This window comes from Marmota flaviventris, chromosome 6, assembly GCF_047511675.1.
Source record: "Marmota flaviventris isolate mMarFla1 chromosome 6, mMarFla1.hap1, whole genome shotgun sequence".
Classification (NCBI taxonomy): domain Eukaryota; kingdom Metazoa; phylum Chordata; class Mammalia; order Rodentia; family Sciuridae; genus Marmota; species Marmota flaviventris.
Genome location: NC_092503.1, coordinates 83405440 through 83429843, shown reverse-complemented (window position 1 = coordinate 83429843; position 24404 = coordinate 83405440). Strand labels below are relative to the sequence as shown.

The window sequence follows — 24404 nt, the reverse complement described above, 5'->3', positions numbered from 1 at the left end:
CAAAAGAGATTGCTGTTCTGAGTGGGGAGCAATTGGTGATGCTTTGGTTTCAGCTTCCTTCACCAGATCTGTCAGGAAAGGGCTGTCAGTACTCACTGTGGGATGGGAACTAGGGCTGAGAGAGGACACTGGGTATCCTGCTCCTCAGAAGCCAGTTCATTGGACAGCTCTTCTGTTTGAAGTGCTGGTGAGAACAAATCTTCTCTTGGAGGGAAGATGACCTTGTCACTTGTTTTTGAGGTAGTGTTGCAGATGGATTCCTAACAAAGAATGTTGTCATCTATCATTGACATTGTGCAAAGAAACTCACCAGGTTGGCCAGGTCCTTCTCTCTCCACTGTATCAACCCTGGGTTCAATAAGAGGAAGCTCTGGACTCAAAGTAACATCCTGAAGAATGGATTTAGACAGAAAAGTTGAAACAGAACATGTATCATACATTAGAAGGGTTATACTCCAGATTTTACATATTTTCATCTAAATGTAAGCAAATCATTTTGTAGTTAGCATACATTTACTACAGAAGAAGGTTCTGATTTAAAAATATATCTTGCAAGGGTAACATGCGCTAGTATAGTGATCTATTACATGATCTATTGCTTTTTGGCTAACTGGTTAGCCTGAAAAGGGCTCACTATTAACAATTTGAATTGCATCTATTTTGTTCCAACTTTGGAATTCTTTCATTTTAAAAGGGAATATTGGGCTGGGGTTGTGGCTCAGTTGGCAGAGCACTTGCCTGGCACATGTGAGGCACTGGATTCCATCCTCGGCATCACATAAAAATAAAATAAAAGGCATTGTGTCCATCTACTAGAAAAAATATTTTTTTTTAATAAAGGGACTAGAACATAGTCAGCACTTTTATTTATGAACACTTTAGTGATAACTTCTGGCATAAAGTAAATTAATGTAGCTTTAAGTACAAAATTACTACTTATTATTTTTACTTTCTAAGATATTAATTTGAATTCACCACCTCCCATAAATAAATATGTAGGTAAAACTTTAAGCATTAAAAGTAAATTTATAAGGTGTGTTTACCTTTCTAGTTATTTCTGAAAATCAAAGTTAAATAATATATTTTGCTTTAATTATTCTTTTTGTTCATAAAATGTGTTTGTTTTATCAAAGAGGGAGCACAACTTCACTCTAATTGAAATGAAGATCTAACCAAATTCAAGAAAACTTTGAGTTTTAGAATATTTGAAATGCAAGTTGAATTATATTTTATTATTACAGTTACTGGAAGTGGGTTAAACCAAGCACAGACTGTAAAAACAGAGTATTATAATTAACATTGCAATGGGAACTTTTCTCTATCCAGTTCATAAAACTGATTTTGTTTGATGGAAGGTTTTGAAGCTTTGTTTTCATTTGAACAAAAGGACAACAAATGCACTCACCTTTATGACATCAGCAAGGGGTGTGGGCAACCCTGACTGGGTGTCAGGTTTGGAGACTGGTGATGGTAAAACTTCTGTGGGTGAAAAATCACAAGATTTGACTATTTATTTTTTTCTTTTATAATTGGAACAATAAAACAAGGTTGGAAATAGCTAATTGACAATAGCCAATTCTTAATGAGCAGTACAACATATCATTAAGAAATCAGCATTGCAGGGCTGGGGTTGTGGCTCAGCGGTAGAGCGCTCGCCTGGCACGTGTAAGGCCCTAGGTTTGATCTTCAGCACCACATAAAAATAAATAAATAAAGATATTGTGTCCAACTACAATTAAAAAATAAATGTTTAAAAAAAGAAATCAGCATTGCATAGACTACTGGTCATTAATATGATTGGTTCATTGAAGGACAAATACAAGGGTTGCATCTTGCATGCTTGTTTGATAAGAAGGGTGTGATCATGGAGAGAAGCTGGTCAGTGGATACAGATGGGCCAGATAGGAGGAATAAGTGCTAGGGTTCTATTGCTCAGTGGGATGACTTAGTTAAATGTATTTTACATTTCAAAATTTGCTAGAAGAGAGGTTTTTGAATCCTCTCATCACAAAGAAATGATAAATTTATGAAGTGATGGATAGGCTAATTATCACAATTTGATCATTACATAATGAATATTTGAATGATTATATTGTATCCCATGAATATATATAATTATTGTGTCAATTAAAAATAATGACATTTTTAAAGGAAAAGTTCTTAGGGTCGATTTTTAGGATGTTCAGTTCTATTCTACAGATTCTGGACAACCATTGAGACTGATTGAGTAGGCCAGTGGGGATAAAAATATGACTGAACTGACAAAGAAATAAATGGCTGGCATAAATACTGGAGTCACAGACAATTTGTGGAGTCCTATTTCCTCTCTTAAACCTGATTCTCAGACTATCCCAGAAGGCTCAACTATGAGACAAACCCAGATTATCAGTGGGTTTTTGAGAAGAGACTAAGGTTGACCTTCTTTTGCCTTGGAGGTACATGATATATCTGTCACAGTAAGGATCTGACCTTGTTTCCTGCTAGGACACTGCATCAGGTCTCAGGGATCTTTGAGAAGTTTTTCAGTGTTAATAGTTTGCCTATCTGAACCAGAAAAAAATAACTGGAAAAGAATGACAGTACTGTGCCATGTGATACTAAAATGACCTCCCTTTCTATCTATTATACTGTCTTCTGAACCAGCTGGGGAGTTCCAAGCTCCTGGGTCTCTCCAGGCACTCTCTGAAGATCTTGAGTGTGTCTGATTATCTTGTTGACCTCTTTAGATTCATTTACCAGTCCTATCCCTTTAACTTTCTGTCTTTGGAGATTGACTTATGTAGACTGCATCAATGGTTCCTTGCCTTCTGTCTTTGAGATGGCTTAGATCATTAGGGAGGTAGGAATGAGGCCTTGCTGCTTCTACATGTAGGAAACTGCCCGGTTCCTTTGACTAGAGGCAAACTCTTGTGAATAGTTCCTTTATCAAATTCTCATCAAATGATTCTAATTTGAATGTGCCATCTGTTTCCTTCTAGGACCAAACAATTTACTGGATGAGGGAATCAATTTAGATTATGCAAGGTGAATAAAATTATTCATGGGTTCTTTTGTCTGTCTTGGTTCCACTGGATGACAATAGTGGACCTGGGTTTAACTGAAAAACTTGGATTTTCCTAGAGCTATTCTTGGTACAGAGTGGTCACCAAAGGCTCACAAACAAGACACAGAAGGAAGTGAAAATAGATAGATGTGATACCACACATGATGTGCCTGCCTCAGTAATCATTGACTTTATAAGGCCTACATTAAAATGAGTTTCCATGAGACACTCACACTTCCTAGCCTCTCTGTCAGAATGAGGATAAATTTAGAACCATGAAATCATCAACTGACCATCAGTGAACTGAATTGTTCCCACATCCAAGGACTGGTCTTCCTCTAGTACTCTGCTGATCAGTTTTTTGAGGTCTGTGATTGTGAGATAGATTTCTGATTGCTTGTTCTCCTCCATGGTTCCCTGGTGGAGTCCTTCAGTTTCAATTTTGTTGGAATCAAATGATAGGAGGTCACCGGTGGGTCTTTTTGCTTCCGCAGCATCTTTATTAAAGATGGCCGTAAGCTGCATCTCTATGGAACTTGAACTGTGAACAGCAGAGGACACATTCCACTCAAAGTCATTGTTACATGCCTTCTAAAGACAGTCACTATGTTGCTACAAATCTTCAGGACAGCTTCAAACTCTTTTCCTATAGGATCTTAAGGAACATTCCACATAAAACATTTCAGTGTTTACCAGACATTTGACATGTAGAAAAAGAATTGACATATTTTAGTTTTGAAATAGAATGTCAGAATTGGGGTTAAGTCGAGCTTGAAGAAGTCAATCTGAATCCATGGATTTCTTTCTTTCTTTTTTTTTTTAAACTTTAGGTATTTTTGAAAAAGAGTTAATTATCCAATGTTAATTGACAATGTTTTTGGTGGTCTTAAAAGTCATGCTGTGCTAATTAGGAAGAGGATGAAGTGCCTATTCTTTTAATCCTCTTTACAAAGGTTTATGAAATAGCAATATAGCACAAAATAGTGGGACATTAGGCTATGCATATTCTAATCAAGTCAAAACTTCAGTTTTTAAGACCATTTCTCTTCTACCTTTTTCATGAAATATTTTTTAATAAAAAATACTCTAAATGAAATAGCCACAGGAAGAAATAAAATAACAGAATATGTAAGAAAATAGGGAGTTAAGTAATACATTTTATACAATTAACTGTATTTATTATCATTTTTATTATTCAATTCCTTTTGCATATAAAAATGAAACAAGATTCTCTATAGCTCTGTCCTCAAAAATCAGGTTTTACTTTATGGTTCGTGTCATAAATCTACACAGAGGGATGCAGGAGTGGTTTAAAGGCCACGGGAACTGATAATGTGTATTCTTGGCAGTTCTTCAGACCACACAATCAGTCAGAGTCTACAGTTCATTATTTCACTAGTCAATTAGAGGAGACAGAGCTTCTTCTTATTGAACTCTCCAAGGTATAGTGGGTCCTTTTCCCAGTTCAAACTGACCTTGGAATAAAGAAGCAAATTAGTTTTTCTACTTTATTCCAGAGTTAGGTTGGTTGCCTGTAATGTATGCACAGACAACTTCCCATTACAAAGAACCTTTAAGAAATAGTTAACTTTAAGAAATAGTTAAATCATGCTTGCACCTTAGATATGCATTTAATTTTAGAATTATAAAATTAGAAAAAAAAATAATTCTATAAAACTCAAGGTCTAATTAGAAAAACAAAAAATGTTTTAGACCTTGAGTTTTATAGAATCCTTTTTGGCTGATCAGGTCAGTTTTTCACTGCTTATCTCTCATTGTGATTTTTGACTGGAGAGTTTTTTTTTTTTCAATTACTTCCATTTAAATAAGAAACCATTAAAAACTCATTGTCATATCTCAGATATTATATGTAAGAATTATTAGTACATAGCCAACATACAAATTGTGGAGGAAACCATGCTATATTTTAAAAATTAAAAAAAACCCAAATTACCCATTTCTTTCTTTCTTTGGTCTTCATTTCATCACGTACAATGGAAACATGCAAGAGAAAGAAAGTTTTAAGATATTTATTGAGTCATTCAATGAATTATTTCATATATAAAATTATTTTTGCATAGTTTCTTATGTTTGTCCAAAGCTTAGAAGGACACATATAAATAGTACACGTGGAAAAATGAGAATTCATACCCTATTTGAATCAAATGTATGATATGTCAAGATCATTATATTGTCTTGAGCAACTAATAAAATAATAATAATAATAAAAGAATTTGGAAGGAAATATTGACAGCTATATGAATCTCAGATGTAAACATCATTACATGATATTTCTATTAGAATTTGAATTTTTGCTCAAAATGTTATATGTTCTTATGGTCTTCCTCCTAAACTCCTTTATTTCCTCATATTGTTCCTTAATTAGGCTGCATGTATATCCTATGCATTTTGAGTGGTGCTATTGCCAGCCAGGAAGTTCTTAAAAAGTATTTTATTCATGGGTTTCTCACCTCCTAAATAGCATTAGGTGACTATTTTATGCCTAAAGATAATTTACCTGATGTTCAACCCAAGATCTAACGTTTTATTGGCTACATTTTGAGTTGCTTTGATCCATAAACTTTGAGGGATTGGTCCAATTCACCATGGGACAGCTTGCAAAGAAATCCAGCACCTGTTTACTGAGTGGGTGCTATGTACCAAGCAGTTCATGTGTGTTCTCATTTAATTTTTTTCAACAGCACAGTTTCCACATGATATGGGAACATGAAGTGAGAGGGAAAGTATCATTTGGAATGTGTAGAGGTAGGATTCAAACTCTGGCCCATCTGCCCTCGCCTGGGCTCATTTTGCCATACCACCACCAGCTGCTGATTACCTGAAAAAAGGCACTTTGGCTGCCCAAACTGAAAGATATATCTTAGACTCCTCTGGGTATGTATGAATTCACTTCAGAAGCTATATTCAGTTTTCAAAATTTTAAATAGTTGCTCACAAAGACACTACCCATGAGATGGCATTAGCGTCATTGGTGTTCCTGCCTGAACAATGAATTCATCTAGCTTTCTTCCTCTGATGTAGTATGACTCCAGTGGACATGTTACAGGTTTGCTACCACTTGTTCTCTGTGGTTTCAGAAAGAATCTATGACTACTTAACTAGCCTATTCTATGGGGAGAGATTTCCTTCTCTACCAGGTAGTTATTCATACAGGACCAACAATAATTTGTGATCCATGAAGCTCAGGAGAGAGGCCAGGCTTCTTGGGCCAAGACTCTAGCCCTGCTAATTAAAAAAAATTTGCTTTATTCACATATCATTGCATAAACAAACCAGACATATTTAAGGCATATGATTTGATATATTTGACACTATCCACCTGTAAACCATTACCACAATTAAGACAGGGAGCATATTCTTCACCCCAATGCTTTATCATGCCCCTTGGTCATCCTTCTTTTTCATCTCTCTCCACTATCTCTAAGCAACTTCTGATTTGTTTAATGTCATTATAGATCAGTCTGCAGTTTTTAGAATTTAATATAAATGGGATTATAATGTATTTTTCTTTGTTTTCTTTCATTTAACATCATTATTTTGAGATAGACCCATGTTATTGTATCTTCCAATAGTTCATTTCTTTGATGAAAGGAAGTCTGTCATAAGAATATGCTGCTACTTTTGGTCAACTGCTCTGTTGATTGATATTTTGGTTGTTTCCAGTTCTTGGTTATTGCAAGTAAAGCTGCTATGAACATTTGTGTACCTGTTTTTGAAAGGGTGTACACTCCAACTATATTGAGTGATTGTGAATAGTTTACTACATTTGCTATAAGGGATAAGGCAATATTTTACCTTTACTGTTAAATTTTAACAGTAAAAATAATTTACAATAAAGATAAATATAGTTTTACACATAAATACTATGGTTAAAGTATTTAAACAGTGAAAATAATAATAGATGTCTTAATTTTCCAGTTGTGTTAAGAGAATAAAATGAGATCTCTGATACAATAGTACTTGTGAGAGTATAAATCAGCTTTTATACAAATGAGCTGAAGTAAAGACAGTATAAGACTCTGAGTTTTGAGTCTTCTATGGAGATCTATCCCTACAAGGAAACAATTTCCTTCATATTAAATTTTATTTGCAATATACTGAGCATTCTTATTGATGACCAAAAGTTTGTCTTGCTCACAAACATATCATTTATTCTATTCAGGAGCCAAAATATTTTTCTGGTGGATTGAAGTCTTATGACCTAGTTAACATCATTGGGAAAATGTGATCAAACTTACTTATAAGCATCTTTGGCAAGAATAAATCCTGACAGAGATAAACACTTGGGAAAGACTCTGCTTCCAGAGATATATGTTTAAAAGTTTTACTTTGAAAAATTTCATCACCTAACATTTTTGTTTCTTGATGCAATAGGCTTATTTTAGATAAGTTTTTTCATTTGCTAAAGGAAGGAACAATCAGCATTTAATCATTCATCAGGAGAACCATTTCCATCATTTCCTTTGGCTTTAGATTTAAAAATTTATTCTTTAACTGTAGTAGTTTATTCAGAAGGCCTTACCAACTATGCAAAATATTCTCCTATCACCTTTTATTTTTCTCTAATCCATCTGATTTCACATGGAATACTGCAGAGCAGCATGTTGAAATATAGAGAAACAAGTTTGTTTTGGTAAATGTCAAGAGTTTCATCTTTTATAGCTTTCGTTTTTCAGCATTTTCTTTCTTTGGAGTTATAAGAATCAGGCGGCCCAACAACTGTGCAAGAAATCCCCTGGAAGTGCTCCTAGAAGCTCTTCCTCATAGATAGGGAAGCTCCTGGAGGAACTTCCAGTGTGGCTGCTCTCTCCCTTCTGCTCATGGAACTGCATTCTGCTCATACCAGGGCAAGTATTTGCCCCGCCTGCACATTGTTAAACAAACAAACAGAAACAAAATCAAACCATCTTATGACCCTACCTGTAGAATAAAGAGAACTTCTTGCCTAAACCCACACACCTGCATTGGAGTTTCAGGATGGGGCTGCTGGTCTGTTCCTGCCAAGGTGTTGGGAGCATGATCCTGCTTTATTGTGGCATTACATTATGATTTTGTTTCTCATATTTAAAATTTTAATTTAATAATCTTTGAGTGGCAATACAGTACTATGGTTCAGATATTAAAATAATATAAAAGGTAAACTTTGAGAAGTCTTGTTTGTACCCTTGACCCTGTCCACCCCATTCCTTCCACCCTCTGCCTCCACTTTTCATTGGGTTTGCCTCTCTCTCCTGAGTAATACGATTTGTTAAACCCAAGATAATATGTAACCTTTGATAGGAAACCATGCAATTTGACACGAAGGCAAATTAATGACTCCTTTTTTTGGATTTGTCTCTACTGAGGTATTTTCTCAAGAGGTTCATTAATAACATTGCCAAGGACAAGCAGTTGAGTGCTCTGTACAGGGCACTCTTGGCAGAGCTAAACAATTTAAAAATTGTTTCTGACTCCTGGAAAGAGTAACACAATTCCTGTGCCACTCCTGAAAAGTCATGGGATTGAGGCAGGAAGTTAGATCTCCCACAGGCAGCCAAGATAAGGGCCTTGGAGAAGCCCAGGAAGGAAAGGGGACTACATACCAACATGAAAGGGGATATTGGGTCTGAAAGACATCCTGTGACTCGCTGTTCCCTGCCAGCATTAACCACATGCCTTCTTCTGACCTAGAATACCCGCTTGTGTTCCTCACAACAGCAACCACAGCAGCCCTTCCTTATTACCCTTGCCCTTACCCCCCGCAAGGGTCTACCATAAGCAGACCCCTATCCAAAATGTTTCCTCTAACAGACATGACAAAAACTATCAGATAAGACCCATCCTAATGATGTAAATAAGAGATTAAAATCATGCATTTGTGATTGGCTTATTAAACTCAGAGTTCAGAGAGCTTGATTGGTTCATGCTAACATCTCTCACCCCACCAATCACCTGTGCTGGGCCATCAGATATGCCTTTTAAAACCCATAGATTACAGATACCCATTGGTATCCTTCTCTTGTGGCCCCTCCCCTCTGGGACCTCTGTTTTATTTCTTTCTGTTATTATAATAAATTTTGTCACTTTACTCTCACCCTTGTTCTTGTGGATTTCATTCCTCAAATTCACAAGACAAAGAACCAGACTGCCTAGATCCAGTGTTACAGGATGTTCATGTTCTAATGAGATACATGGCTCCTTTATCTGGAACGTATTCAGCCACCAGGGCTTGGCAGAGCTAAACAATTGAGGGAAAAGTGACCTTATAATCCCTACGACATCACTTTTAGAAGAGAACGGGGAGAAAGTAATTTAAAAATTGAGAAAAGTCTAATTTTCTTACTTACCTAAATTCTAACACATGGATCTCTTTGAATCCTGGCAGCTTCTTAAATACCTTTTGCATCTGCAAGAGAGAAAGACATTTATGAAATATTCTTTGGTTCTACTGGGTCAGATCTTACCTATCTATAAAAGCCTAAGTACTTTTGATGATTAGGGGAAAAAAGGAAAATGAAAATTGAAATAATGAAAGAGGTCAAACTTCGTTCTCAGTTATTTCTGAAATCCAGAGGAAAGTGTTTTGCTATTTATTTAAAAGCCATAATTTAATAGTTCTGACCTGTTTTAATGGCTACTTTACATAATAACTTTAATGTGGTATTTGGAGGAAACATTTTAGCTACAGGATTTTCACTTACATAGTAATAATATATTTTCTGACTGTATAACTGTAGTGACTATAATGTTTTCACTACAATATTATATGAATTGAATTAGATGACTTGGAAAATATCTATAATAATAAAGATGATATTAAATTCAAAATGGCTGCTATACTTAAACAAAGTGGTAGAAACAGACTGTAATAGATAGTTTTGCTCTTAGAGTCAGGTAGACTGCACAGGTTTTCTTAATTAATTTGCTCTTGTTAATGATACCTGAGGAGGATTCTCTCCAGGCTACTCTCTTTGGCTCTCTCCTAATCCAGTGGCATTTCCCATTACTTCTTAACAGAGTCCTGCTCTTTCCTGGTTCCTTTACCATCTCTCTCACCACTGTCTTCTTTGTTCTACCCTATTCCTTTCTTTATTCTGTACTTTAAATACAAGGAGTCCACATGTCTCCATCCTTGGCCTCCTCAGCTTCCTCATCTTTCTTACTCTCCTGTTTATTCCACAGTAGGCAGTGTGTTAGGCTGTGGGGACACTGTCATAGACCAGTATGGCCCCATCCAGGTTTCCTGCGGGAAGGCCAAGAGACAAGAGACTCTAAGAGTAAGGTGTAACCACTTGATGATAAAGCTTGGGTGGGTGAGCAGGGTGAAGGGTGAAGAACTCTGCCCTGGCTTCCCTTCCCTGTGCCCACTTTTTCTCCCTCTTGGGGGAATCCCATTTTCTCCCATGGCTTCAATGATCACCTGATACATGGCCTTGAGTTCTCATGAATATTCCAATATTTGTCACTAACTAAATCTTCCCAAATCGGGGTCATTCTCTTTCGCAGATCTGCCTTTTCCCCTTGACTCCTCATCTCAGTCAGGGTCAGAAAGGACAGAATCCACAGGATACCCTCTCACATGTAGCCATACACTCCTGTTAGTTTGAAGCTCACGATGTCTTTTGCTTTCACCACATTCTTCTTATTCCTGGCTAGTTCTCCTGCCCTATTACCTCTCTTGCATTCCTGAAAGGGTTTTCTGAGTATGTGTGAAAAAGGAGGAGAAATGGTTCTTTGAGTGCCATTTTTTTTCAAAGTGAGTTAAGCATTCCATATCTGTTGCTCTTCATTAAAAATGAAGTACAGACTGAGGAGTGGGATAGCTGGTTCAAATGGGGTTCCATTCCAAGTTTTCTAAGGAATCTCTATACTACTTTCGAGATTGGTTGCACCAACTTGCAGTCCTACCAGTAATGTATGTGTGTGCCTTTCCCGCCACATGCTTGCCAACACTTTCGTTGCTTAAAAATAGCATACTACAATGACACAGCCACATCAATATTTTTAGCAGCACAATTCACAATAGCTAAATTGTGGAACCAACCTAGATGGATAAATGGATAAAGAAACTGTGGTATATATACACAATGGAATACTTCTCAGCATTAAAAGAGAATAAAATTATGGCATTTTCAGATAAATGAATGGAGTTGGAGATTATCATACTAAGCGAAGTAAGCCAATCCCCAAAAAGCCAAAGGCCAAATGCTTTCTCTATAAATGTATGCTGATCCATAATGGGGGTGGGGACATGGGAAGAATGGAGGAACTTTGGATTGAGCAAAGGGGAGGGAGGAAAGGGAAGAGGGTAGGAAAGATGGTAGAATGAAATGGACATCATTACCCTAGGTACATATATGATTTTGCATGAATGGTGTGACTCTACTTTGCATACAGAAAAGTGAAAAATTGTGCTCCAGTTGTGTACAATGAATTGAAGAACATTCTGCTGTCATATATAGCTGTTTAGAACAAATAAAAAACATACATTTAAAAAATCCTGTAATGGGATGCACTGTCTGTTGAGTAAAGTCCAATTCTTTAGAAAGGCATTTCAGAACTTCCTGAATCTTATCCCCCTAGCCCAGCTGCCATACCAGTCACACTTCTTGCCTTCATTATCCCTTGACCAATATTGTCTCCTCTAGTGACATTAAACTGACCCTTGCCCTTCTCCCATCCAACATGCACTTCTATTTCTCTAGGTACCTATGTTATGGATTCTTTTTCTTTTTTGTTTTTGGAGGTAGGTACCTGGGATTGAACTCAGGGGCACTCAACCACTGAGCAACATCCCCAGCCCTACTTTATTTTTAGACAGGGTCTCACTGTTGCTTAGTGCCTTGCCATTGCTGAGGCTGGCTTTGAACTTGTGATCTTCCTGCCTCAGCCTCCAGAGCTGCTGCGATTATAGGTGTATACCACTGCACCCAGCCTGGATTTTTTGTTTAGCCCAAGATGACCCCCCATCTTCTGCTCATTGACTGCTTCCCCTGCCCATACCCATTTGCAAAGCCAGATTGAACATCTTCCCAACTGGAAAGCTTTTGTAGAGTTCCAGGATTAGGTGAAGTTACTTCTTTCCTCTGCACTCTAGATATTATTACAGTATATCACACATAGGTTTGTAAGGCACATATCAGTTTCCTTCTGAGATCATGCTTCTTAGCTGCACAGATTATGACTTGGGCATTCATTTTTACCTGCTTTGTTCTTAGTTTCTAGCAGATTGTCATTCACATAGTAGGAACTCAGAAAATATTATTTGAATTGAGTGTATCTCTTTATTCTCTAAACTTGTCAACATGTCACTGTGTAGTCACCAGATCTAAAATTAGTGCTGACTCTACCTATGCCAAGGATGAGAGCAGTGATGGACAGATAATCGCCAAATCACTCAAATTGGGCTTTGGGCTGCATCATGATATTTTTTGCCCCCAGAAGACTCATTTACCTTCTGATTACATTTCCTTGTATCAGTATTAAAAAGAGTTTTCCTTTCCTGCATGTATAGGAACTGCCATGATGGGTGATAAGAAGAGCCTTGTGTAGACCTGCGTTAAAATAGTGGTTCTACTATTTCTTTTTTAGCTGCAAGACCTTGATTTTATTGCTTAATCTCTGAATTTTCATCTTCTTAGCCCAAATGGGATAACAATACTGATGCTACAAGATTGCGGTAAGGAATATCTAACAGGTAATAGGTGCCTGGCTCACTCTGGCAGAGTTGGTGACACTAAATTACTTATTTGCCTATACTCTACCTTGCCTACTAGATTACTAGGGACTTTGAGGGCCTAATTTTCTTTTACTTCCCCAGTGACCACACAGCATGGAAGCTAGCAAGGGCAGAGTCAGATTTCAGACTTTTTTTTTTTTTTTTAACTCAATAGGGGAGGGCAGGGTGAGGGTCCCTAGAGATATCAGGGACAAATGGCCTGGTAGTAAGTTTCTGTGCCTCCACCTCTGTCCTGCTATGGGTTTAACAAAGAACTAGGAGTCTGAGCTCTGTACAGCTGATCTTTTATTATGGAGCGGGAAAGGGCTATATGTACATACTTCAGATCTGCTTTGGTCTCCTGTGATAAACAGCTTTGGGGCTACAGGGAATTTGTTGTGCTGCTCCAGTAATAGCACCAGGGGCTGAAGGTTTAAATGTGAGCTAAAGTGTTTAGAGCAGGAGAGTCAGAGAGAGCTATACATATGAAAACAGTCAATCAAGGAAAGAACGGCCTCTGTAGAAGCAGTTGCTGCATTGACAGCAGGGAACAGCACTGGGGAGAGCTGTCCTGCCCTCCAGGAATGCTCCACAGCACTGGCTCTGGTGGAGAGAATTTATTGTTTGTGTCCATGCCCGCTTTGTGAACCTGTCTGCAATTGATTAAGAATCAGCTTTGCTTAGGAGGGTGTAGACAGTGTCTAGGGAGGATACGACAAAAGCCTTCAGTTAATTCTGCTAAGTAATCTTCTGGGGGACCTTCCAATCATGGAGCTCTAACCACTTAATTGCTAATTAAGTGCCCAGTTAACCTATTAATAACACTAAATGCACAGGGGTCTCCCTGAGTCTGCCGAAACGGGGCTGTAAAAAAAGCAGCTCTGTTGAGTTCCCAGCGAATTGTTTGCACAAGAGAAAGCATTCAGACAACAGTTAAGTGATTCCTTTTGACATTTGTATTAAATTTCTCATTAGGTTTATTGTGGAAATTAAATTACAGCAGAGCACTGTCCATTAATTCCTGATGGGCCTGACTGGTTGTGCTAATGTAGCTTTGGGTTGTGGTGGGCTGACTGGTTGTCTGATGGCAGGCCTTGAGGTGGTCCTGCCCAGGAGCCTGGGAGGAGAACAGATGCTGTAAGCAGAGGCTCCATCTTAGAGAAACCCGACTGTTCAAAGGGAACCAGCAGGAGTAAGTTGATGGGTCTTTGAGTTCAGACTGGCCAAGATATCCTCTTCTGTACCTAGCAAGTTTTTCAGAGACTACAAGGAGGGTGCTCTTTTGAGGACGATGCAACAATAGTCCTTTCCTCAACAATATTTATTTGGTAAAAATTAGGAAGTGTAGCATAGTGATTAAGAGCAATGGTTCTGATGCCATATGTCCTGGATTGAATCTTGGGTTTGCCAGATAACAGATGCCAGATAATATCTTTGGAAGATAATAATTAGTTTTATTGTGTCTCAGTTTTCTCACCTATAAAAAAGGGAAATAATATTACTTACTTATGTGATTGTGTGAAAAATCAAAAGAGTTAGTATCATGTAAAGCATTAAGAACAGTGTTCACTGCTGGGAGCCATTAGCCAAGTAGGTATGACAATTTCCTTGCCAGCGTACCCCATGTTGCTGACATGTTGCAGCGACATTGAATGTAGGTGACCTTGCTCAAGGACCAAGGCAGATTAGGGTGTTCCCGGTTTTAAGATATTCGTGTTTAGGGCGTTCCCAGTTTAGGTTCCAGGTTTAAGGTTTAAGATTATTCCTGCTGGGAATAGGGCGTATCCTGCTGCCTGAGTTCCCCTTGAATTCTCACGGGATTCAGACAGTATATTTTGGAGATAGAAGCCCAGTGGATTTGGATTTGGGCAGAGAACGTGGATTTGGGCAGAGAACGTGGATTTCCCCAGAACGTGTTTGTAGACGGCTGGTGTGAGTTCGGGAATAAAGAGTTGCTGTTTGAATCTACAAACTGTGTGGTGGCTCGTGATTGTGTGCCCAGCCAGACTGCGGCATTTGTGCCCAGCCAGACTGTGGCAGTTCACTATTATTTCTTTTCACAGTAGTTAAAAAGCTAGACTCAGAAAGGACTTTGAGGTTATCTTTGATTTCTAAGACTGGGGAAAGCATGATCCCCAAATGTTCAATGCTAATTCTTGGCACAAATGGGAATTGAAACTTAGATTTTAAAAATACCTCAATGTATTTCTGTTATTTTCCATTTAGGTGCTTAGAAAATTAACAACACGTCAGTGAAGAGTCTATGGCCAATTATCTGACTTTGAAGATACTCTGAGTATATTAAAAATTTGCCAAAAAGAATGTTTCAAAGAACAAATGGAAAAGTTAACAAACTTTTAAAAGCTCATTCTGTCTAATAACCCATGTCTAAGTACTTGTGTGGTTCCTAAGCTGAATATTTCTCTTTGAAGTTTTATAGAAATGATGCTTTGTATTTTATTGACTGAATGCTGATGCAGAGTGGGGTTGGAGGTTAAGAATATTTCACGTCTGCATCTTTTCTCTGGGTGAGAAGAGATGAGTATTAAATTCTTCAAACATGAGAAGCAGGTGCCCTTTTGTTCTCTGGCCATGCAGAGTAAGATTCATGCACACTTGGGCTATCCATAAATGTGGTTCACAGTTATATAATCTCATGGTGCTTCTATTTTTCAGAGGCATTTATAACAATTACTGTCCCAAGCTCTGCCTTAGGAGGTTAGGCTTCAGAGGTTAAACAATTCCTGCTCTAGAGGGGAAGGAAGCTTATACCCTGGTGGTGGTGAGGGTGGTTTGTGAGGAGGGAAGAATAGAGATAGCAAAGGCATAAACATGTAAACAGTGACCTCAAGACAGGGTCATCAGTGATGTGACAGCAGTATACTAGGTTTTGTGAACCTGGCAGACAGGTACTGAAGTCAGAATGGGTGGAGGGAATCCTCTGTGACAGTATACCTAAAATGAGGCTTGGGGAAGAGCATTCTGGACCAACAAGGCAGCATATATAAAAGCTAAAAGTGAGGAAAATTTGCAAATAGTTTTGTATTTCTAGAAACTAGAGTGCAAAGGGGAGGGATGAAAGAAACTGGTGTAAAATGGGGCTTAAAAGGAAGGCAAGGGCCTTATCACAGCTTGTAGATACTACACAGCAGAGTCATTGGATTTACCCTGTAGAAAATAAAACAGCATTTGAATTTAGTCAGGGACAGACACATGTGATAATTGATGACATGGACAATATAATTGCTTTCTCCTTATCACTCATAAAAAATGTCATGTCTTTCAATTCATCAAACTGTAAAATGTAAATATTATGTCGAGACAAAGATTGGGTATTAGAATTCATATTTCAACCCACTATATTGTCTAGTTGGTGCCTATGTAGTCATTTTATTTTATTTCTTTAGAATTGTAATCCACATCACTGATATATGATTGACATGGAAAGAACTGAACATATTTAATGTATACAATTCAATGAGTTTTGAGATGACTATATACTCATGAAAGCATCATCATAATGATCATTTAGACATATAGAATTTCTGCGGGTATCAGTTAAATGAGGTTTAAAAGCCTAATACTGTTTAAAGAAAATCTGAAGGTAAATAACATTTAAGAATGGAAAAGATAGAATGGACAATTTGTGCACATTCTAGGACTTATTGTAGTGTTTCGTTTCTTTTTAATAATTAAAAATGGATGCCTGGTCACAAGAAGTTGCAACTACTATCCCAAAGGGTATGTGTTCTGTTAACTCCCACACTCTGAGCCACTGTTGGGATATAGTTGTGTGGCACTGTCCACTCACCTGCAGCTGTGACTTTCCTGCCAGCTCCTGGTAGTAAGTGGAGTGGGAGTCAGCAAGCTCTGCCTTGAACTTCTGGTTTGGCAGAGAGATGCTGAACTCCACCCTCTGCTCCAGTGGGTCCTCCGAAACATTAGTGAGTTCAGTCTCTTGTTCCTGAGTCAAAAAATAAGGATTCCTATTAATGTAAGCCAGAAACACATGCTATATCATATAACATATTGATACTGTATCTAGAGGTGTATTATGCAGGCTCAGGTGCTTTTAGATTAAAAGTTTTAGTGACCAGAGGAGGTCTCTGAATTTCGTGAGGAATTAAATTAAGTACTAAAGCTCCAATGAGTTAGCTATTATAGAATCCTTGAGAACACTGTTATTCTATGACTATGTGATCTTCATGAAAATATTTATATATATATATACACACACACACATAACACTCCTCACCATATATATCTTTTCATTCATCATGCATGAAAAATGTCATGTCTTCTTCACAGAAGAATATGATCAATTAACATATATATATATATATATATATATATATATATATATATATATATTTATATATAATCAATTAACAGTCAACATCTCTAGCAATTAGAGAAATGCAAATTAAAACTACACTGAGGCTGAGGCAGGAGGATGGCAAGTTAAAAGCCAGCCTAGCAAAGGGCAAGGCACTGAGCAACTCAGTGAGACCCTGTCTGTAACTAAAATACAAAATAGGGCTGGGGATGTGGCTCAGTGGTCAAGTGCCACTAAGTACAATCCCCAGTAACCGCCCCCCACAAAAAAAAACCCATACACACAAAAACCAAAAAACTACACTGGAATTTCATATTACTTCAGTTAAGAATGGCAATAATCAAGAATAAAAGTAATAATAAATGTTGGTGAGGATGTGGGAGAAAAGGCACACTCATACATTGCTGGTGAAACTGCAAGTTGGTGCAACTCCTCTAGAAACCAGTATGAAAATTCCTCAGAAAACTTGGAATGGAACTACCATTTAACCCAGTTATCCCACTCCTTGGTATATACCTAAAGGACTTAAAATCAGTATAATATAGTGATATGGCCACATAAATGTTTATAGCAGCTCCATTCACACTAGCCAAGCTATGGAACCAAACTAGGTACCCTTCAGCAGATGAATGGATAAAGAAAATGTGGTACATATACACAATGGAATATTAATCAGCCATAAAGAAGAATGAAATAATGACATTTGCAGCTAAATAGATGAAACAGAAGACTATCATGCCAAGTGAAATAAGCCAATCTTAAATAAAATTATACTCCATCTATGCATAGTATGTCAAAATACATTCTACTTCATGTATAACTAAAAAGATAAAATAAAAAATAAAAAATGTCATGTCTTAAAATTGATCAACATGTAAAACTGGAAATCTTATGTAAAGACAAAGTATTATGAGTGAAAAATTTGTATTTCAATCCATCATATTCTCTAGTGGTGCTTAAGTAGTCATTTTATATTATCATATATATTGATGGTGCTTCATTAGGATTGTACCACATTGTTGTCTGACTTAGCAATATTTTTTGTTGAGGATTGGATTAGACATGGTAACCTGTAGATAATGAGATATTATTTAATAGTCCTTTGTAGAGAAAAATCTAGAATTAATTAGAACATCTGCACTCAAACTTCACATTGAAAATAAAAAGTCCTATCAGGCCAGAAGAGAGTATGAAATTTTTTTCAGAAGGAATGACATATTTGGGCCACCTTTGGAGGCATGTGGCTGAGAATGGAAATAATGTTCTGAAGATGGGAATTTGATCTTGATCACAAAGGGCCAGGGGTAATCCTTCTTGCCTGTTGGCTTGGAAACCAGCAGGGGTGGCTCAGTGCCTTGAATGCACTTGAGTCCCCAGGATACAGAGTAAGCCTGCTGCTGAGTTTCCAACTTGGGGTTGTCAGATTTTCTGAGTACTCAGACGACACTGACAGCTATACAGCTTTCTCAAAAAAGTAAGAAATATGACTGTAGAAAATTGAGTGGGTCTCTGGTCTAATGAAATTAGAGTTAAGGGAGCTGAAAAAAGAGAACAACCATGAAGGACAGAGATGAGCTGGCTGGTGGCAGACATGTCCTCATTTCTGGCGACAAGGTCTCCCCTTCCATGGACATGAACAACTGGATGACCTCCAGCTGTAGTGGGACACATAGAGGATGTGGGTTCACATTTAATCAGCTCCTGACAATTTATTTAGAAGAATTTCATCCATTCATTTAAAAATATCCATTGAATATCTGTGTGTATCACAGTGCCAGGATCTATGGGGCACTAAGAGAAAAGGATGGCATCTGGTATTATCCTCTAGAAGCTTAACATTCATTAGGCACATTTGAAATTTATATGAATAACTAATTAGAAAAAATTTAAAAAATTAATTAAAAAAAGAAATTCACATGAAACAAATACATTTTAAAAATGTATTACTGAGAAGTTACTCTCGGCCACTTAAAGTTTTCATTGTCTTTACTGTTTAAAGATTATTTTCATTGACCAATGATAATTGTATATATTTATGAGGTCCAATGAGATGTTTTGATATATAATTACAATGTGGAATGATTACATCAGGCTTATTAACAAGTCCATCATTTCAAATACTCATCACTTTTTTTGTGGAGAAAACATTTAAATCTACTCTTTCAGCAATTTTGAAATATGCAATGCAATATTATTGATTAGAGTCAGCATTCTTTGCAATAGATCACTAAATTTTCCTCATGTCTAACTGAAACTTTGTGCCCTTTGATGAATATTCTTCTTTCACCATCCACCCATCCTTCCCCAGACTCTGTGTTGTTTATAAAAAACATATATGAAGTGGATTAGATTTTCATCCCTCTCCCTCACCACCATCAGAGACTCCCTATTATCTGTGGGTTTTAAAACCCAGACTCTCTTTCTAGCATTTAAGGCTCTCCATAGTCTTTTTCCAGACTGCTTGAAAAAATTGTCTCACTTCTCCAGTCTGACAGATTGCCCAGAAAGAGCATGTTCCTGCTAGTTTCCTCATTGAAGAGCCTCCTCACATCTCCCCATCTTCAGCAAACACACACACACACACACACACACACACACACACACACACACCACCCCTCCCCCACATTCACACATGCTTTTTTGCTTCTTACCAATAATTCATGATATGTCTAAAATAATACTTCCTCTGACCTCCTAGGGTCTAGAAATCTTTGCCAGCTCTGTACTCCTGTAGCACTGACAGTTAGAACCCTTCAAATACTCACCTGGAGTCTTTTTATGTACAAACATTTTTGCCCTGCATGATTCTCATATGCCACTGAATCTTTCAAACCAAAAAACACAGGGACAGTTTATACACAAAACTCAGTGAATATACATGACTAAGGATTGTATCCCATGCAACCTGCCTGGTTTAATCATTTGGTCTCAGTCTGTATACCTGCCATCTTCAATCAAAATTTTAGACTATTTTGTTATATTTAATTGCATTATAACTTCATAAAGGTAGGGGCTGTGTCTTGCTCTTCTTGGGATCTTTGGTGCACAGTCCAAAGCATATTCTAGTAAAATGTTTGCTGAGCGAAGAAATCGGTGATAGATATACAATAAAAAGGTTAAGAAGTTAAAGTGATGAATACTGAATGGAATATTTGGGGGATATTTACACAGGGAGGGGCCAATATTAGATTTTGAAGAAGATGGGATATAAGTCATATGAGAAAAATGATCAACTAGTCATCTTAGACATTTTATAGTAAATATATTTGGAATTATAGTCAATTATTTTTTTCCCCACAGTACTTTCCCTGTTGATGAAGCAGGATTTTTCAGAGAAAAACAGCATAGTGTAGTTTAACCAAACCTGCAGACTTCTGGCCTAAAGGACAGAGAGAATGGCCAGCAGAATTCTAATTTTTGATTTCTCAGGCAGATCTGGAGAGACTGAATTTTCTGCCCTTGCCCTGCAGCTGACCTGTGCTTCATAAGGATGGCATGAAGGGTAGAGGTCTCCCAGGCCACGGGGGCAAGTAGGCATGGTTCCTCTGGCAATGTATCAAGGATGTGGATCCAGGTTCTAGTTTTCAATCCCATTTCTGTTCCCTTAATTGTCTGCTGTCCACCTTGTGCTGCCCCAACCTACCACTCATCGGTAATGAGGACAGTGTTTCCCTGCCTTGGCACTGGTGTCTGGGCTCCAAGCATTTTGGGGAGCTTAAACATTTCCCTGTTTTCACAATCAACATTAAATTCTATAAAATCCTCTCATCTGCATACTTCTTCACTCACAGTATGACCATGCTCCTCTTCCTGAGAACATAGTTTCTATTTTTATTCAGTCTGATTTGAAGAGTTTTGGTCATTCTGATATTTATCTAACCTACCCATGGTGGACATGACTTTTTGTTTGCAGGGGGTTATATAGTGGAGAAGGTGATTCAATGATAGATTCACTCACTCTAATGCGTGGTGAGCACCTACTGTTTGTAAGGTTCTGTTAGGTATTGAGGGGGAAACAGGCAGGTGAAGAACTAGATTGACTCAGAACTTCTTACTGTTGTAGGCTTGTTGGTGTCATTGAGGCTACCGAGAATTTCATTGAGGTGTGTGTCATCAAGAGCAAGAGGAAAGTGCCCGACTGAGCCATTGGCAACATCTGTGGAAATTAGGAGAAAAAAAAAAAGACACAAAAATGAGACTAGAGGAATTTAAATTAGAACAAGGTCAAAATTCCATATGCCTTTTCTGTCATTCTGGAGTTTATAGATGTTAAATGCATTCTGAATTCATTTTTCTTAGGTCACATAAATATGTTCTTGAAGAAAATATAACCCATATTCTCAATTACAGTAAATTCTTCATTCTTCCTTCCAGTACCCAAATTTGGTGCACCCCCTACATATGATGCAGTTAAATGCTTCTGCCTAGTGAGATCTCATTAGTTTTTCTTTTTGTGATTACCTAAAATATGTGAAGGTAGATATTTACTTTGAATTTGTTCTTTCCCATGTTTTCTTACAACATAACCCAAGTCTTTAAAACTTAGATTGCTTTAGCAATCATTAGGGCATTAAAATTTTAATCATAAAATTCAAGAGATGAAAGAATATTGAGATGTTATCAATTTACCTGTTTTAGAATAGACCACCATAAACCGTGTCAGATATCTGGCAAATGTTTTGATATGTATAAAGATCTCATGGAATGGAAGTCTAGGTTCTAACTGAGAAAAGAAAAAATATTACTGTAATATAAATTTCCTACAATTTTATAATAAATTGTTATTAAAAACATTCTGGGAAAATAGTGTTATGATTAATTGATATACAGATAACCGAAAGTGTTTACCATTTGAATCTTAGGCAAACACATGGAATATATTATTTTCAAACATTAGAAAACAGGACATACCAAAAAGTGATATTATCTTTCCTGGCTCGCTGAGGAGTGTGTAGTGCCTGGAAATCAGCAGTTAAGTGGTCACTTGTCACTGTGAGGTTCTGTGAAGTCATTGTACTGTTATGGTTTGTTGTTCCTAGTGAGTACAGGCAATGGGTATCAGAGTCATCTGGGGAAGGTGACTTTTTAAAAATATATATTTATTTATTTTTAATTTTTTTTTGTAGTTGTCGATGGATAGACTGCCTTTATTTTATTTGTTATGTGGTGCTGAGGATGGAACCCAGTGCCTCACGTGTGCTAGGCAAGTGCTCTGCCACTGAGCCACATCTGTAGCCCAGGAAGGTAATTTAAAAAATATATATATTTTAAATTTATCCATAAAATCACACATACTTATGGTATTTCATATAAAGGTTTAATTACATGTATGCATTGTGTACTGTTCAAATTAGGATAAAAATGTCTCCTCAAACATTCATAATTTCTTTGTGGCAGAAATGTTCAAAATCCTTTCTCCTAGTTTTTAAAAAAAATTCATAGCAAATTATCATTATTTTTATAGTCATGATATGATAGAATATTAGAGAAGATGATTTTTTGAGGTAAGAAAAACATACATATCCTTCGACATAACAGCTTCTCCAAGTATGTGGTTCTTGGCATCTTCCTCTGCAACTCTAGATGAAAAACTCTGTTGAAGGTGTTCTGCATCCCTGGATTCCCTATAATGTCACCAATTTAAGGTGTTTTCAAGTTTAATAATTATCTAAATAATTGGTTAATACTAAATTTTTTGTTATGAAGATGCTTAGCTAATATCCTAGAACATTTTGGTTATTTTTGTATTATTCTACTTTATTGCCACGAAAAGAGAAATTATCCAGACAATTAAAATTAAGAGCAGTTATAAGGTAGACTGGGTTTATCTTCTAGTGCCTTTAATCCCCTTTGAAGATGTTTCATTCTTCCTTCACACCTAAGGTACCTAATAATATTTCCTATCAAAATGCAATCTCAGGAAACTATTGTAACCAAAATGTTTAGTTTACTTTGTGTAATTGAAAAACTCAATTTTTTTTGTAATAAAAGTCTGACCCTATTTAATGTTCTCCTATCCCTGAGAATGTTGCATTTACACTTTAAGAATTCAAGGTTCAGATCAAGGATATGAGAAGTTTAATTTCCAATCATAAACGTATATATCTAAATTTTACTATAATTGCAAAATTTATCAGTATCAATGATGTAGAGGTCTGGGGTGAAAAGTGAGGCTTAGGAAGAGATAGTTTTCTTTTGGGTAGAGAAAGTATTCAAAGTATTCCTCTATTTGCAGTAAGATGTTCTATTCTCTTTCTGCATAAGATCATCACTGATGCCAAGCATGGTGAGAACTGTTTTCATTGCAGTTAGGATTTGGCAGTTCTTTCTGAGCTTCATTTTGGAAATTATCTCAATGCAGAAGTATTTGTGCATGAACCTCAACCTTGGGTGTCCAGGAGCACTGGAAAATTAATTTAAGAACCTTTGTTGCTGGAACTCAAATATATACTAGTGAAATATTATATCATTTGTCTACTGGTATCCTAAAGTTTCTTGTAAGAAAAAAATGCAAATTAATTTGTGAGAAAAAAGCTAATTTTAATTTACTCCTTAATTTATTCTACTAAATTTAATTTTATTACATAAGCTCCTGTCAGCTAAGATATACCAACTTCAACTTCTAAAAATAAAAGTACAAATTTTAATTCTCTCATTAATTTTGATTGTTTTCCAATATGGGAAATGAAGTAAGTGTGAAGGGTATTTTATAAAATTTCCTCCTATAAATAATGCTTTTCTGAAGAAGATTCATTATTAGGTATCACAGGTCAAATTTTATTTGCTTATAAGCAGAATCAACAACTATGTGATTTTTTTATTGTTAAGGAGTATGTTTTACTATTAACTTTTTTTTCCTATCAGTATTAACCTTATTTATTTTAAATATGGGAGGACATAAATAAAAGATCATGAAATAAATCAATTGAATTCAATCAATTCAAGAAGATACTATTTATCTAAAAGAGATGGCTAAAGACACTGTGGACTGGAGGAAAATTTTTAAGTGAACATGTTTTTATTTTTTTAAATTTATTTTTTATTTTTTCATTTTTAAAAATTTTGATTTGTTATATATGACAGCAGGATTCGTTATAATTCATATTATACATATACAGCACAATTTTTCATATCTCTTGTTGTACAAAAAGTAGAATTTCACTATTTGTGTCTTCATACATATATGTAGGGTAATATGTCCATCTCATTCCACTGTCTTTCCTACCCTCATGCTCCCTCCCTTGCCCTCCCTGTCCTTTTCCCCTTTGCCCTAACTAGAACTCATATAATCCTCCCATAACCCTCCC

At 36.7% G+C, this 24404-nt stretch overlaps 1 protein-coding gene across 2 annotated transcripts in view; it reads right to left on the bottom strand.

Moving 5' to 3' along the window:
* The window catches only part of Impg1 (interphotoreceptor matrix proteoglycan 1), a 144048-nt gene that overhangs the window by 74868 nt on the left and 44776 nt on the right, over nt 1-24404 (bottom strand). For both annotated transcript variants that reach the window (XM_027928410.2, XM_027928411.2), the window contains 7 exons: nt 21153-21253; nt 16573-16725; nt 9391-9449; nt 4998-5018; nt 3337-3584; nt 1406-1479; nt 311-389 (listed from right to left, as the gene is read on the bottom strand). In XM_027928410.2, coding sequence (XP_027784211.2) covers nt 311-389; nt 1406-1479; nt 3337-3584; nt 4998-5018; nt 9391-9449; nt 16573-16725; nt 21153-21253 — 735 coding nt within the window. The remainder of the gene's footprint in view (nt 1-310; nt 390-1405; nt 1480-3336; nt 3585-4997; nt 5019-9390; nt 9450-16572; nt 16726-21152; nt 21254-24404) is intronic.